The sequence below is a fragment of the Molothrus aeneus genome, chromosome 11 (assembly GCF_037042795.1).
Source record: "Molothrus aeneus isolate 106 chromosome 11, BPBGC_Maene_1.0, whole genome shotgun sequence".
NCBI lineage: Eukaryota > Metazoa > Chordata > Aves > Passeriformes > Icteridae > Molothrus > Molothrus aeneus.
Window position 1 is genome coordinate 10,380,670 of NC_089656.1, and position 17,940 is coordinate 10,398,609.

The 17,940-nt window shown below is 36.4% G+C and overlaps 1 protein-coding gene across 1 annotated transcript in view; it reads left to right on the plus strand.

Annotated features, from left to right (window-relative positions):
- Positions 1-1,116: 1,116 nt before the first annotated feature.
- Positions 1,117-17,940, plus strand: part of CHD9 (chromodomain helicase DNA binding protein 9) — a 79,541-nt gene continuing 62,717 nt past the window's right edge. Inside the window, exons 1-3 of the mRNA XM_066557539.1 lie at positions 1,117-1,214; positions 2,945-3,033; positions 8,570-10,176. Of these exons, the coding sequence (XP_066413636.1) occupies positions 8,736-10,176 (1,441 nt within the window). The 5' untranslated portion in view covers positions 1,117-1,214; positions 2,945-3,033; positions 8,570-8,735. The remainder of the gene's footprint in view (positions 1,215-2,944; positions 3,034-8,569; positions 10,177-17,940) is intronic.

Here is a 17,940-nt window from a genome sequence, read left to right on the forward strand (position 1 = left end):
GCCATTAATGTCCACAGGATATAAATGACAAAATAGAAGGTATATATACAATTCTGACATTTTCATGCAAAGCCTAATGGGTTTGTTAAACAAACAAGAGGAAGGGTTAAAACTAAATTGGGAGGCTATATGCTGAAGCAGCAGATGCACACCTACAGGTTTTGTTCTGCAGGTGTGCTTTGAGGGCAATAACCTTTGGCAGAAAGGTGAAGAAGGCAGCTGAAAATAATAATAATGTCTTCAGCTGGTGCTGTTAAATTTTTTTAAGGTATTTGCCAAGACTGAAGAGATAAAAGCACACAAGGATGTTGTGTAAAACTAAACTGTTTTATTAAAATTTACATGATGTTTTAAAAAATAGAAATTTGTGTAGCTATTCTCAACTAATTGAAATTAGTTGTTTGTTTCCTCTTAGAAAATGGGTATAAAAATCTGTGGTTTAGTGTCCAAAATAAGAATCACAGACTCACAGGATGGGGCAGGTTGGAAGGGACCACAGTGGGTCACCGGGTCCAGCCTCCCTGCTCAAGCAGAATTCCCAGAGCACAGGCACAGGGCTGTGTCCAGACAGTTCTGGAATGTTCCCTGGGAGGGAGACTCCACAGGCTCTGGCCAGGCTGTTCAGTGCTCGGGCCCTGCACTGCAGAGAGCTCCTTGCTCATGTCCAGGTGGAACTCCCTGGGCATCATTGCTGCCCCTTCCTCTGTCCCATTGCTGGGCACCAGGAGCAGAGCCTGGTCCATCCTCTGACACCTCCTGCAGATATTTAAACAAAGAGCCAAAATATTGTTGTTTGCTTTTTTTTTTTTTTTTTTTTTTTTTTTAGTAACAGTAATGCTTAACATTTAGTAAGAGTAATTTTTTTAACATATCACATGTAACAGATACATATATATGTACGTTTCAAACTTCACATGCAATATAGCTTATGTGAGAATCTGTGGAGATAGATCCCATTTTGGAGCTTATAAAAGCTCTACATTCCTTTTGTGGGGATTTCTCTTTGGCACTTCATATAATCATTAGTAAATCTTCTGTTGTCAGAAATATTTTTTTTGTATTTCACAGTTAGAATAATGTATTGCAGACCTGGTGAAAGTACATCTAGTTACATGTGTTTTTTTTCTTCCTTGTAGGATTTTTCAAACTTTTAAGTATCCCAAAATTGTCTCCATATTGGAAGCTGTTCAAGCAAGTGGACACTGTTCTAAAGAGTAAGGAACATCTTTTTTCTCTTTATTTTGAGGATTCAAGAACAATCCAGTTGAGGAAGGATACACAGCTGTTTTAGCCAAGAACTTAAGATAGCATTTGTCTTATATGGTAGCTACAGGTGAATTAGGTTTCTTTTTTACTGTTGAACTCTTACAGCTAGAATAAATTACTTGATTGTAAGTTTTCAATTTTTCTTTTTTCAAATATTAAATTTTGAATGCCTCTATTCAGTTACTGTATATATTGTAAAATCTTTATGCTTTAACTTTATTTAGCCAACAAAGAACTTCTAAGTAAGCAGAGATTGAGAACAAAAGAAAAAAAAATAGATTAAAATGTTGCACAGGACCTGACAGTTAAATAGTTTCAAACTCCTTTCTAACTTGTCAATGTGAAGAGGACTTGTGCAGGACAGGACCTCTGTTTGTATGATGGGATTTCCAGTATAGAAAAAGGGAACATCTAGAGCAAGTTTTCTGTCTGTTTTGATACAAAATTATTATCAGTTCACATAAATGGTAAATAAAGATAAAGGTATTTTAGCAACTTTCCCCTAGGTATATATTGGGTATGTGCTTGTCTCATATGAATTTTAGAAAAATACCTCTCTACATGAAGTGTCCCTATTATTGCAGAGCAAAGTAATTTTATTTAGCAACCTTGGAAAAAGTCTTGGGAAGTTACTCAATGATAGAAGGAGGATAAATGTAGCAATTTATGTACCAAATTAGTACCAGATATTTTTTTTTTTCTGGAACATTGCAGGATTTGGTAGCTGCTATAACCAATTTATATCTTCCACATATGTTACAGCATTGTTTCAAAGATGTAGGGAGAGGAAATAGTTGTGTTAAAATCTGCTTCTCAATGCAGTATTATATGCCATGTTATCCTTTAACAAAGTTTAAAGATTGATCTGCAGTAATAGTTCTGCAAAAGTCTAAAAGACTTTGGCATCACAAAACTGTATTTAGGAAGACAGGAATCTTTGTATTGGAATTGGAGAATGTTTGTTGCCTTGGACACAATAACTATATTTTTGAAATGGAAAACCACACTGGTGTAGAATATCAGCTCATACACAAACTTTCTGTCTGTCTTTCAATGTTAAAGGGTGGTTTTGGGTGTTTGAGGCTTTCACACAGTGGCCCTAGAACCCCCCTGCACACATTTTCCCTTAAACTTTGTAATGTTTTGAAGCCTCTTTCAGATTAAAACAGAACCTCTTGAAATTGAGCTCCTCTACCTTCTGCCAAGGCAAGGAACAGGATAAAACTGTCATGCAGCTATTCTCTCCCCAAAAGGCACTGTCAGTTCCCATTGAAGTCTGCTGTCAGAGTGGAACTGTTCACTGCTGTTAAAAGACATGTACAGGGCTTCTCAGACTGACAGCTTTAAAACATAACCTCAAAACTTTTCTTTTTGCTGTTTCTGGTTTGGAGTTCTTACATCCTGTCTTAAAGTTAGCCTAAACTTTGTGGTACTGTGGCACAAACTGCCCTTCATCCTAAGGGGTTTGTAGACTTGGGTTATTTTATTAGTCCTACAAAATGAACATGTACCTATTCACCAGACACTTAGAAAATCATAGCTACTAGTGACTGTGTATTAATTCTGGTGTTCTTGGTTTTATGGTATCTAGTGAGTTTTGGAGTTTCTGGTATTGCATTTGAATGTACATTCCTGAAGTTGGTTATTGTGTGACTTGTTTGACATGCTTCATTTTCAGGTCTCTGATGATGAGGTATCCATCTGGATTTAAAACACAGCTCTGAGCTTTTCAATTCTTCATTCAAGAGATGTGTTCTGTATTCATGGGTAAGAATATTTTTTATTTTGACTTGGTCCATTTTCTTAATTATCTTGTAATATATTTTTAATTTAGAAGATTTTAGCAACTTAGTTTTGTCTTAAAGGTTATTAAGGAACTTTACAGTATATTACAGGGTTCATTAGGTGCCTGTGCTAGCTCTTAATTTTGACCCAAGCTAATAACTAAACTTTTGAATTCATATGTCTAAAGATGAATGCTCTAATTAAATCACTAATTCCTAGTATTACAGACAGAGAAACAGTGGTATATAGGTAAAGAATTTATGAATTGGTCTGTGATTTGAGAGTAATTTTCTGATATATATACAGTTCTAAGGGCTTTAACTGTGCATCTTGCCATACATCCTTGGAATTTGGAGTTGTGGAAAGAAAGTGATTCTAACTTGGAATTCTAATTAGAATTAATTCATTAGAAAGTGATTAATTAATTCATTAGAAAGTGATTCTAACTTGCAACTAAAGCAAAGGGTCTGAATTTTGTGCAATCAAAATTAACAACAACACTTTTTCTCAATAACATAAATCTTACTTAGTCTGAAGAAACTTTGTGGTATTACACACACCTGCACTTCAAAACAATAGGGAAAAAAACCCACAAAAGACCCTGTAGAAAATATGATTTTTTTCAAAAAGCAACTGGTATTTTTAATTTGTGTAGGTTTCTGAAGAAAACAGTGAAGTTTAAGCTATGTTTACTTCATACATTACAGAATTTGTTATTATGTCTTCTCTCCATTTATTAAGTACAGCTTGCTGAAATATCATTTGGAGGCTTCATACATTTACCTTGAGTTAAAAATTAATGTTAACATGGATCTCTTAATGAAGTATAGTAAGTAGCCTAAGCATTGCTGTGGGGCTTTTTGATAGCATGTTGTTTTATACAGAGTTCTGTGATCTACTTTCTCTTTGGGCTGGTTTTGCTCTATTCAGCTTAAGTAAAGCTGTTCTCATTAAGGAAGATGTGCCATTCACAGTGAAGGCAGACATGGTTGAGAATGGTAGAAATTTGCTTTCAGTTGCATTGGAAGATGGATTTTCTTCCCAAGTAAAATGTCATTTGTATTGTTTGCTGCTTGAAAATTCCATGAACAACCTTAACAAATAAATAGCTGCTGATGTCCTTTTTTTCTTATTTACATTTGTTATATCTCTTTCCCAGAGTCTGAAAGGAGGAGAGGTGGAGGAAGGGAGTCTGTGCATGTCTGGGGAGTAGAGGAAGGGACAGTGTTCCATGGGGTGTTTGGTGCAAGCAGGATCAGTGTAGGTATGGCAACAGACTGCTGTGATTAGTCTGACAAGCACACACAAGCCACTGTGCTCCAGTTCTTTGCTCCTACTTGGAGCTGGAACTGTAGCCATGGGCTGGAACTCTGTTCTGAGAATTTAGTTTAAGCCCATGTGTTTCAAATCTTCATAATCTTCAAATTAAAATTCAAGGTGCTTGAGTGAACTTCTGAATATTTAGCATAATGTCTGTGAACTCTAGCAGAAAGAGAATTCTAAACAAAACCAGTATGTTGAGGGTATGATTTTACTAAAGGGATGGCTCATTACTCAAAAATAGTCAGAAATGCATAATGAGAAATTCATAGAAACAAAAAGTAATTTTAATCTAAAATAATACATATCTACAATTGGATGTATGGGTTTTTATTTGGGCTACCCAACCAAATTTTATCCAAATTTTAGTGATAATAAGAAAATGCATCTTTTAAATCCATATTTAGCTAAAGATACCATGGCACTCCAGTACAGACAGTCCTTTCTGCTAAGGAATAAAAGAGTTTATATCTACTAAATGTTCTTTTTTAGTCTTCTGTATGACTGGGATATGCCCCTCTGTGCTTTTTAAATTTAACATGTACATTGATCTTTAAATCTATGATAGAATATCAATTATATTGGCACATCAGCAGGAAGTAACTTCAGTGTTATTTAATTAACTCAGCTTTTTGAACTTGGCCAAAGCTTTAGTTAAAATCTGATAAGTAATGACAGTGTAATTGTCTTTTAATATTGGGAAGGAAATGTCTTGTTTCTAAATATTGTGCAGAAGTGATCACTTTTTTTGAGTGTCTGGGTTTCACCATGCACCTTTTTTGATGCAGTATTCCATCTGCTAATAGATGGGCAAATCACAGCAACCCACAAAGCTGTCATGCTGTTGCATGCTACATAGAATTTACCAAATACACTGATTTTTTCAGTCTCTAGCAAACTTCTTGTTTGTTATGCCTGGTTGCATTGCTTCCCTAAAAAATCCCCAAAACTTAAGCCTTTGCAAGCATACAATGTAAAACTCTTCCTTAACTATGACTGTGTCCTATTCCCATAGTCTGGATTTCTGTCATGTCATGCTTTTATGATTTGTTTTAATTCCTTGTGTTTGCAACTTGTCCCTAACTTCTTTCTGAAATGGCTTCTGTTATTTTTCTGAATAGCCATGGTTTCAACTTCTTTTGAGAAAAAATGGCCACCAAAGTCACTGATTTCTCTTATCTTTGGTGCTGTCACAGATCAGTCATGTGAAGCAGTGCTACCTCATGTATCAAAGTTACAAAGTGTGGCTATCATGGTCAAGTGCTTAAGCTCCACCTGATTTACTTGGCTATAACTAGAGTAGCTTGTGTTCTGTTGTCACATCAGCAAAAGTAGACAAAAATGTCATGAAATAAAACACACTAGAATTTTTTATTATATTCCTTTTTACTGCTACCCCCACTTCATGTTTTCAGAGTGAAATTTTCTATCTGTTCCCTGATGTTTTTGTATGAGTTCAGGTTTTTTGATGTATTCTCTGAAATTGATCTTGTTTTCCTTTTTTTCTGGTATAAGACAGACATGAAGTTGCTTTGCAGACTATGGGTAAAAGTCAAAACCCTGGTCAAAACCCAAACTCTCTTTGCAGCAGACTTGTGTTCAGGCTATTGACAGTGGTATTCTTTCCAAAATAAGTTTGGGTGGTTGGTTGATGGGGTTATTTTGGGGGTTTTTGGTCACTTCACAATCTTCACTTTACATAGAAGCTGTCTTCATAATAAATTGATGTTGGTCTAATTAGCTGGGAGAGGTTTCTCGTGTATCTAGTCTTCAGATTTCTCAGTTTGGAAATTCTTTTGTGCTATCCAACTTGCTAGGATCCTTGAAGCAAAGCTGACATCTTCAGGTTATATTTCCTATTTATACCTGCCAGGATTTATTTGTGTTATAAAACCTTAGCATTTTAAAAGGAGAGTTCATATTATTTGTTCATTATTTCCTCTTTTGTTTTCCTTAAGTAGGAAAAACGAAGATGGAAAGTGTTTCTTGGTTTTTGAGCCAAGAAGTAAATTTCTGTGAGGGCAGCTCTGAGTGTGCTGCAGTAATTCCAGCTGTTCTGCAAGCTTTTCTCCATTTCCTTACTGTAAAGGGACACAGTCAGTAAAACAGGAAGAGATTGTCTGGTGTATATGACTTTAAATACAAGGTGCTTTTAGTCTTGTTGAGTAGTTCTAGACTTCTATAGCTAAGAGCATGTGTACTAGTTAATGATTGTACATCCTTGGTATCTATATTGCTAAAGATGGAAGAAATATTTCTTTTTCCCTCTGTTTTTTCCAGTTAGCAAAAATTGATCAGACTCAGTATGTAAATGTACTGATGCAGGCTTCAAATTTGAGATTTTTATGAGTAGTCCTTGATAGCCTGGAACATGACATTTTAGCCATGGCTACCACAATTTCCATCTTTTGTCCCTCAGGTGGGGTTTCTTGAATTACATTTGTTCTGTGTCTACAATATTTTTTTCCTTGTACTTAATCTGCATTGGTTTTCTTCTGAGTTAAAATAGCTCTCTCCTGACATATCTTTTGCATTGAGATAAACTAGATGAGATATCATTATATTAGCAGTGTTGTAACCATACCAGACCTTCTACCTGGATCCTGCTGCTTGTTTGTCATCTATTGGAAGGTGTTCCATTCTGGGAAAGTCCTCATTATGTTGCTTTTAATTGTAAGTTGACAACTTAATCAATGTTAGAAGAGAATGAGGTCTAATTTATATTAATGCTTTCTTTATCTTGGGACTTTAGGACATCCCAACTTTAAACAATAACTTGCACATGTATAATCTGGGGTCCACAGCAGCTTTGCTGTGCTAAGGTGTCATCTCCCTAAGCTTCTGTCACTTTTTTTTATCATGCCTGTTCTCCTCACTGGCACCATACCTGATCAGTGTCTCTCAGGATGATACAGGGTCCCTCTGTCCTTCTCTGTACACACCAGAAGTCTCATATACTCAAACCCTAAAGGAGGTTTGTGAATTGAAGTCTGGCTTTATTCTGACTATGGTCACACCTCCCTCAGTGGCCTAGGAGAATATGCAGAATGGGTTCTCATCAGCTTGCCAAGAAGTACTTTGGGCTTAGTAGGTTCAGCACGAACCTTTTCCATCAGAATATTTCAGATTTACAGGGTGTTCATTTCTGGAAGGATCCTATACTCAGTTTATTCTTAGGAAAATTCATTAATGATGAATTGCAATTGAAGGTGAGCTTTAATGGGAGGGTCAGGAATTAAAAGTTGTCTGTTTTTTTTTCCTTTTTTTATTTTTTTGTTCTTTAATTAGACATATGTACTGACAGGATAACTGAATGATTATTCTACGAAGGTGCTCATTTAAAGTGATTACTTCTCTATTTTACAGAGTTTCCAGTTATCTGGGGACGTACATTATCACAGACACACATTTTCATTCATTTCCCATTCTGTTTGATTACACTAAAAATGTGGGAGTTTTTAGGCTAAAGTTAAATTTACCATGCTGTTCAATTCTCCTTAAATCCCTCACTACAAATCAATTAATTGGTGATCACTCAGTGATACTATGAACATATAGTTTCAAGTGTTTCAAAACTAGGTGTGCAAACTCCTTTGAACCAAAGCTTGTGCTTTTTGTGTTTTCTTTGTATCACTGTATTCATTCTCTTGTCTTTCCCTCTAAGAAAAGTCTCTTATGTCCTAACTGTGATAAAATACAGTTTCTCAGGACCTTGCAAAGTGCAACTTAAATAGAAGAAACAAAGTATCCCAGTTTCTCCTAATGAAATTAAGCCTGACTTAAATGTAGTTTATAACTTTCAAGTTTTTTTGTTTAAGTATACAGAATTATTGCATACATCTCACATATGTATGATTTCTTTGCTATAAAAAAATTCTAATACTGGAGCACTAAAGCCCAATTCTGGTGCAATTTGGTAGTTTTAATGACTATGACCGAGGAGAATCTAAAACTCTGCTTTGAGTGAATAAAACAAATGAAACCATTACATTTAAAACATATTTTTATAAGGGGCAAAAATTATAAAACCTGCACAGGGCATCAAGTATAAGCAAAAATAACTTACTCAATTTTTGGTTTAGCTAAAGTTATGGGCAAAGTATCCAATACCCTTAAAAGTGTTGGGAAGGGTCAGGAAGGATGAGGAGAGTCATTAAATTTTTCCCTTTTTTTTCCCCCCTTCACTCGTCTCCCTCAGGATGCTTTAACACCTGAAGACGGATGTTTCATCAGAAGCACTAATGGCTGTTGGCATGCCTTGGATAAGGTGGTGACCGCTGGATGTCATTTGTTTCTGTTCACTGTGGAGAGACAAAATTGACTCCATTTGGAGTTGAGAGCAAAAGCAGAACAGACCTCTCAAGATGACTGATCCTATGATGGATTTTTTTGATGATGCCAATCTTTTTAGTGAGACCTTAGAAGGTTTGTCAGATGATGCCTTTGTTCAACCTGGACCTGTTTCACTTGTTGATGAATTGAATTTGGGTGCAGAATTTGAACCTTTGCACATAGACTCACTGAACCATGTGCAAGATGCTCAAAATCAACAAAAGATGAGTGAGTTTGATCAGCTGAATCAGTATGATTCACTGAAGCTTCACTCAGTAAATCAGTCTTTTAATAGCTCAGCTGACAATGTCTTATCACCACACTCTCAGTTCAATTGTTCACCAGTTCACCCGCAAAACCAGTCCAATGGGATGTTTCCAGATGTGGCCGATGGTAGTCCTATGTGGGGTCATCAAACCGCCACGACTGTTTCGAATCAAAATGGGTCCCCTTTTCACCAAGGACATTCTCAGTCTATGCAGCAAAACAAAAGCTTTGTAGCACACCATGACTTTGCCTTATTTCAGGCTAATGAACCGCAGCATCAGTGTGCCTCACTACGGCCGCAGCAGAGCAGGAACAGCACGGGGCAGGATGCTCTGAGTCAGCCAAAAGACTTCATGGAAGTTAACGTGTCTACTTCCCTCAGAGTCAGTGTTAACCACCCACCTTCAGTTTCTAATCCATCGACTTCACAGCAGCCTCTGTCCGTTCAACAGTTTTCTCAAACTGCAAGTGCTTCAATACATTTTTGTGGGAATCAAGAAGGAAATTTTGATGGACAGTCCCCAACTATTACTCCATGTTCTGTCAGTAATAGTCAACAATTTTCATCTCCGTATTCCTACTCTAATAATCATATTTCTCCTACTAGCCTTCTTCAGCCTACAACAGCTCTTTCTACTAGCCAGCAGACACACTCTATCTCTGACTTCACTGGAAGTGATGCCTTTACATCTCAAACAGGGACCAAGCAAGAAACAACCGAGCACATGTTGAATCCTAACTCAACCTTGAATTCAAGTACTTTTCAAATGTTGCATTCTGCGCATCCTCAGGGCAACTTTAGTAGTTCGAAACTCTCTCCTGTGAATATTAATTTTCCAGCTTCTACTGGTTCTGCTTCTCAGATAAGCCATTTCACTGACCCTATTGAAAGCAACGGTTTTACGTCCTTAGATGACAACTTACTTCATCAAGTGGAGACTCACAGTGAACCATTCACAGGACTTGACCCGGATGACCTCTTGCAGGAAGACCTTCTGCCACAGTTTGATGACTCTGCCTTTGTCCAGGATAGCACAAGCCATGTTTTAGAGCATGACCTGGAACACCACATAACCCCACAGCAAGTGACACCGTCATCCGAACTCGTTCGGGCACCGTCTCAAACTCAGATCCATCCTTGGCATTCTTCGGTTTCTAATCAGCACCTGCAGGGCAGAAGTCGTGCAACCTTACAAGGACAGGTATGTAGGGATTTGGGGAGTGGGGGTTTGAACCATCTGATTTGGTTGATGGGGTGAAATGAATTATACTGACTGGTGCTTGAGTCAAAGCATGATAACTGAAGTCTCTGAGCTGTTATTTGACCCTAAAGGAGTCTTGTTAAGGAAGGAAAAAACCTAACCAGTTGATGCAGACATTGCTTTCTCCTGTTGTTTTCCTATCACTGCAAAAAGCAAGACTACATGATCTTGTTCAGATAAAATGGTGTTGCTCCTTCTGCTGCTTGTACTTCTGAAGTACAACAGAGAAAATTTACTGGTTTATGATTTCGATGCAAATATAATGACTTATTGTCTTGAAAATTACTTAGAGAAACGTGTTTTTAAGACCTTTGGTAAGGTTTGTATGGCTGATTTCCTGCAAGAATTGTGGTTATGTTGTTGCTCTGTCCTTTGCTTTGTGTCTTTGTGCTCATGCTCATTGCCTAAAAATACACACTTATTATTCTTGATTTACATGTGTTCAATAATAATAGAAAACATATAAAAAGCTGTGTGTATGTTGGATTTTGTTACTTTTGGCTAAACCAAAAAATTCAGCAGTTGTTTTAGTATAACGTGCCCGTCTACTGCAAGTCCTCCACGAGGAGGACAAGATGACATAAAAATTGTTTGCTATTTGTCAATCTGCATTTCAAAACAGATGCAACTCTGACAATCAAACACAATTTACAGAAGACCGCTTTAAAAAGGTTTAAGTAACTGTTACTTCTGTATTCTTGCTACCAATATTCTCTCTACCTGAGAATATAGAATGTTGTCTTTCTGGAAAAAAAATTATGGGGAAGGCAAGAACCGTAACTACCGACTTTTGCTTCTCTTAGTTTGTAGGACACAGGCCTGTGAAGGAGACAATGTAGCATTTTTCTTTTCCCCCTTGTTAATTTTAGATCATTAGTGTAGAGATAAGGGCTTAACACACTTAATCTTTGGTCTTGGCTCAGTAGATTGCTTCTCCATTACAACTTCTGCTTATGTTTATGGAGCGTGTAATTGTCAATTCCTAGCAGTGAAACTTTTTCTGTAAACTGTGGGGTGATGTTAATGGAACATGGATATCCAGCAGTGTGGTTCAGATGAGCTTGATTAACTGAATGATGCAGTAGATGCAATCTGTTGGTTTTGATAAACATTTCCTTTCTCCTTCCCTGCCTAGAAAACCAAAAGAGGGTGCACCCAAGTAGCCTCTCTTGTCAGAGGTCTCTGTAAGCTGAAGACACAGCTCAGGGGCTGGGAACAGGGGTGTGCAGCCTTTTGGGCTCCCTGAGCATACTTGGGATGAAAGGTGAAGAGGAAATGGATTCCAGGAAAAGTGGGGTTGATGAGAAGCCCAGGGATTAGTATCAGTTTTGAGGAGTGTGTGGGATATAAGCCAGGCAATGAAAAGCAGGTCTAATAAAACTTTCTGGTGCTGTGACTTTTGTGTTGTATTTGTCAGAACCTTTTTAGACTTGCTTCGATCTCTCTGACATCAGTTTTAGCATTTTGCTTCGTATCAAGAAATAGAGGGAAAGTTCTGAGATCTGTGGAGAGCCTTTAAAGTTTAGGGGTTTGGTTTTGTTTTTATCATGGTGTGAAAACAAAACAACTTTGCAGTACTTGAAATTTTAGTGTTTTTCCTCTTTGAAATGAAACAGCTGGAAGCCAGATAGTTATAAAACTGCTTGGTTTGGTTTTTATTATTTTGGGGTATGCAATGAATTGTATAAATTGGATTCTGACCTTGAGTTTATCTGGTCGGACAGATGTTTAATGTTTCCTTCAGAAACTGGTTGTGAACTGGTAACTGTCAAACTTGAGGAATGCACAGAAGTAAACCATGTAGAAGCCTCTTTAAATCAGTGGAGTATGTAGTATGAATAGTAATGGAAAAGTATGGCAATTACTGAAGCGTTTCACATCTGTCCTTTGACTGACTACAATTCTAAGAAGGGCTTTAGTTGTAATTCTCACTTCTATTCTTTGATCTCTTTTTAGAATTTCAAGTTCAAGATGAGTTGGTTCTGTTAGAGCTTTTTACAAATGTGTGCAGTTTAACCAGGGAGGAAAAAAAAGCGGTAAAGGGGGATGGAATTTTATCTTCCTAAAACTGGTTGGCTTTAGGTAGGAGTCAGTTGGGAAGGGATTTTGGCAAGTTTCATATGTAGTAGTTAAGGTGAACTTTAAATTTTTTAACAAGCCAGTGTTTCACACTGGCTTTAATACATATTGAGGAAACAATAGTGAATTTAGTTGGGTTTTTTTGACAGTTTCAGTTTGATAATGGTTGATGTTTTCTCAGAAAGAATAACTATTTTATGAAATAGTTAATGAACTGTAGGTATTGGAACAGACCCAATATTAGACAACCGAAGATCTTTAACTGTATTTAGACTAAGGTTATTTAAATTAAGGAAGAACATTAAATACTTGTTTCAGTATTTGAGAGCAAGCATACTCATAACATTTTTACTTGTATGGTTATTTTGATGGAAATTAATTTAAAAATTAATACAGTCTGTTAGGTGTAATAATGCTGCAGAATTAAAAAGACTTGTCTTACAGTGCTAATATGCTTTCTGCTGTAATTAGATCAGAATTGTAAATAAATTGCACCCTTAATTTTACATCATGCATTTTTCATCAGAGTTAGTTTGAGAACAGAAAGTGAAATGCTGAAGACTCCTGTAGTCTTAACTTTGACTAATACAAGACTTCTGTTCTTTTAACTCCCCTTAAAACTGGTTTGAGTTTGCTAAGGCTAAATAATCTATTTGCTTCTCAGAAGGATAAAAAAAGGCTTCAACATTGTTTTACATCTTTGGAAGAAAAAGGAAATTGAAAAGATAAGTATAAACTGTTGGAAAAATAATGTGAAGTATAAACTCTTGGAAAGATAAGTATAAACTGTCCTTAGAGAAGATTACAGCTGTCTCACTGTGTATGTTATGTCTTTTGGCTGCACACATGAAAGCAGAGGAATTGAGATTAAAAATATGAAAATGAAAAATATACAGATGAAAAATAACATTTCATTAATAATATGAAGTGCTATAGGATTTGGTGGTAGTCTTCGTTCTTAAATCACATAATTATTTTTTTCCTTTTTGTGACTAAAAGTTTGGCACGTAACTTGACAATTCAGTGTATTCATGAATTTGTGTAAAAACTGACTTGAAACAGGCAAATGCTTTTATGCCTGCAAGCCTGAGCTGTCCTATCACTTCTTTTATAGAAATAGATGACACTAATTTTTTTGAAAGAATTTGTCTTGCCCTTGTTGAAAGTTTGGCAAAGTCTGAACCTCATAGATGATTGCTTGGGTGGTGTTGTACCCCAGGATATCTGTATATATCAGAATGGCATAACCTCATATATGAGCTTATCATCAGAGAGGGAATTAACTCTCACCAGATCCACATCCAGATTTATGTGCTGCTGAGATGTCCTGAATTGTCCCAGGCTGTTCATGTCTGACTGTGCTATTGGATGGCACTTTTATAACAACTCTGAATTCATTGTAGACATGTATCCCTTGGATCACTCCACTTGTAAAACTCTCATCCTGCTATTGGTTGCTGTTCTACTTGTATATACAGTCATGGACTGTGAAGTTTTTATGAGAGATACACATAGTGAGCAGTGATGTGCTCTCTTGGCTAACTGTGAGATCTAAGTCCAGACAGCTGCTTGATATATGAGCAGTTATGGAAATGCATCAAAACAAAGGATATAGGATTTGTGTGTATATATATCCACTATATTGTATAGATAGAATATAGTATTAGAGTGTATTTCTTATATTCTGTATGGTTCAATTTTAAGTAAGCCTGTAACAAGGAATATATTAAATTAAGGAATTGATCATACTACACTGAACTTCTTTGTAGAAAAGACTGGCTATTTTGCACAGTAAGTTTATAGGTAATGGTTCCTAAGTGTTGGTACAATACAAAATTTTAAAATTATGGTGCTTCTATGTGCATGTGGCTTGGGAAGCAGTGCAATATTCAGTGAGACTGAGCATAACAAAACGCACATCTGAAAATCTGTTCTAGTTTGCATCATTTCACATCTTTGCATCTAGTCAAAAGTTGGACTTGATGATTTTGGGAGTCTTTTCCAACCTTACTGATTCTATGATTGGAAATCTAGATGTCTGTTCCAGTAAGCATTTGGGTTCATTATAAATCAAATCTTGTAATTTTTAAAAAACCTCCATACCCCTAACATGGATTATTCTTCCTAAAGGGCTGCATAGTGTTGGTATAACTCCCACTAAGCATATCCAATATTCTTATATTTTTCCTTTAATTAGGGTCAATTTTATGGGTGACATCATATTAACAAATGTTAATCTTTGCCTGAAGTTTCTTTCTAAGCATTTCCACAAGTTGTGTGCACTGGATTTAATTTTCTGTGCCTCAAGAACATTTTTTACCTTCCTCATAGGAATGTAAATCCTGTACCACAGTGAGGCAGCAGAATTCCCAACACCTAATAAGTCGACCATCTATGCTGAAGTAATGAAAACAATCCCTTCACCGATCACCTTTATGCAATATTTTGCAGGTTTTTTTGCTTAATTTCTGTCATTTATGAAAATCCTGCACAAACAGGTGGGACTGACCATGGCAAAGCTGTGCCAAATGCCCAGAGTTAATGAGAAGAGTAGGGAAGCACCTCTGAGCCTAAGCAGTGCAATTCTTGGAATGAAGTTCTAAATTATAGCTGTATATAATATAATGTTTTCATTATTAATCTATGGCTTTTTGCCAATAACATATTAATCATGTAAAGAGAAATGTTTTGATAGCTTTATTTATAGTTGAATGTGTATGAAGCACTTGCTTTTGTATATATTATATATGTTTTATATAAACCTTTTATGCATTTTATTTTTTTAAATTGCAAATTGCATAGGTTGGGGAAAGAAAGTACATGTTTGTGAGATAAATTTGTAACACATTTATTGTTAATTTTTATTGTCTCCATTTTCATTTCCCTTGTTTTGGCTTTCAAAATAAAACTGTGTAGTAAGGGGAAGACAAAAATTGCTGGGCTCTTCAGGACACTGAAAATGTGCCAGAGTATCTCTTTTACAGTTTTATGTGCTTTATGAGTTTCTTACTAATTTCTGTTGAGTGGAGTTAATTTTTTTTCACAATTTTTTGGATCTTTTTGCTATCATGAATTCTTTTTTAAACCTTTCTTGAGAAGGTCTCTCTCAACCTTCATCACTTGTCAAATAATTAGGCTGTCCAATTCTTCGTGTATGTTTCCTCTTTAAAATTGAACGCTTACCGTTTTAATGATTTTCATAATATAATAATATATTTTTCCTGAGATAATTGCACACTCATTAAATAACTACTATAATTGTCTTTGAAATGTGCCAAAAGAGAAGCATTTTTGTAAAAATTAGTTAACAGATGGCAGGCTTAGGGAGAAAGCTTCTGGCTGGGTCAAATTGCAGAAGTAAAATAGCAAGGTGAGAGTAGTTGATAAAAATAAGTTAAATTGATATTATTAATGATAATGTAGAGTAAGTGTGGTTGAATAATCCAAATAACTATTTGGAAGTAGGTGTCTTGTTAACATTGAAAAACTACAAAGCAATTCATTAATGTGAAAGTACTGATATAATTATGCAATCTTAGTGTCTGGAAGAAGTGGTACCTAATTACATAGAAAAGAGAAAACAAAATCCATGTTAAATTGTCTTTTAAAGACAGCAACGCATTCTATAGGCTGTTAAAGCTATAGTTCAATATATGCCTAAACTATAATAAATTATCAGGAAAAAGACAGTTTAAAAAAAAGCTCCTATTCTTTCATTTTGTCTTGTGTTAATGCAGCATTTGGGCTATAAACTGCACTGGGAAACTCCATCAGGTACAGAGAAACTTTGCCCTTTTTTGTCAAGAGTGTTTTTCCAGCATCCAGGTTCCTGGTTCAGTTCTCTCGGCCGCACAGGATCAGGTTCCCTAGCACAGTGCAGGGCACTTGCTCAGTGCACACAAACACCTGAAGGTGCCACCAGCACGGGGCCAGGCTCATTCCTGTGGTGCCCAGTGACAGGACAAGGGGCACAAACTGGAACTCAGCAGCTTCCATCTAAATATGAGGAACAGCTGCTCTACTGTGAGGGGCACAGAGCTCTGGAACAGGCTGCCCAGAGAGCTTCTGGAGTCTCCTTCTGCTCAGGAACTGTCTGGACACCATCCTTTGCAGCCTCTCGGAGGGGGTTGAACTACATGATCCCCAGAGGTCCCTCCAACCTCAGCCATCCTGTGATTCTGTGACAGAGGAAGGAGTGGGAGGCATGATTTTCTGCAGTACAGGCAAAATAATTGTGTCTGGGCCTGCAGCATTAAATGCAAAGAGAGTGCAAGTGGACTCACTGTGGCACTGTCCATTGGCTCCAGTAGCCACTAACCTGCTTTAACCAACACTGTTATCTAGATTCTGCATTTTTGAGTGGCTAAGAACATACCATTGCCTGCAAAACTTCCAGAGCAGCATTTTATCTTGAGACATTTTAGAGAAAATCAACACTTGATGAAGTGTTAGTGAAGTGTTATTACTGAAAGAGCAGCAGAACTTGTAAAGATGTTAACCAGTAGTGTGGTTTTGAAGCCAGAGAATCTGATACATTTGGAATTCATGTGGCTTTTCTTCAGATGTCTGTGTGTTTTGTGCACTCAGGTTTTGCAATTTCTTTTGGCTGTTATGTTACTTCTAAATATATAGACAGATCAAAATAATTTTCAACACTTTGTTTCCCAAACAGCCTCCCACATCTGGAGACATATTGTTTTCTTTGTTTATTATCAGGTTTAAAAAAAATTGCTCAATTTCCTGGTTACACAGATTTCTAAGAGAGTGTTTATCATCAGGTGCTGAGTGGATTGAATTTGGGAACTCTTAAGGCTAATAAATATAAATTAGTGGGATTCTTAGGATGATGAGACTGAGAATTCTAATGCTGATTTCAGTAAGCATGATAAATGAAGCTAGGAATGTAGCTTTAGGCTAGAAAAGATGACAAGTCTTAGACTTTTGAAAGCTGTGTAATTTGTAGCAGAGATTGATTTTTCTTTCATAAACGTGGCAGGTTTTCTTTTGTGTGGACTATTTGGCTTGTATTTGTACTTGAGTTTTTTGTTCCTTTGATATCTTACTGTGAAGGCAAGCATTTTAATTTATATCTCCTGAAATTGTTCCCATCTTTTACATACTGCCTGCTCAGGAGTTAGCCTGTATTTGAAAATAATTTCAATGTTAGTAGCATATCATGTATGTGTACACAATGCTGTTAAGCAGCATATTGAACTGCAAACCAGAATTAGTTTCATAGATTGATAGGAAGACCTCTTTTAAGAGATACTCATGACCTCACAATTTAGTTTTAGTTGATATCTTGGAAAGGAAAGAGAAGTTAGCCTTAGTGTTAAAGAAGCCATTGCAAATATTGTGGTTCTAAGATTTTGTTTGTATTTTCTTAGAGTTTGAAACATTGTTTCAAAACAATAGCCCTACTGATATGTTTTTAAAATAATCTTAAGTAATCTTAAAAGGAATTGTTTCACTGTACCTTACTTTTTTAATGAGCACCAGAATGGAGAGATTTCTTTAATAGTATTTTAAGCAAATTCACAAGAAAGAACCTTGCAACATGGTATGGCTTCCAGCACCTGTATTCCACAGAAGGGTAAGAAGATGCAGTACATGTGCATTGTTTTTCATC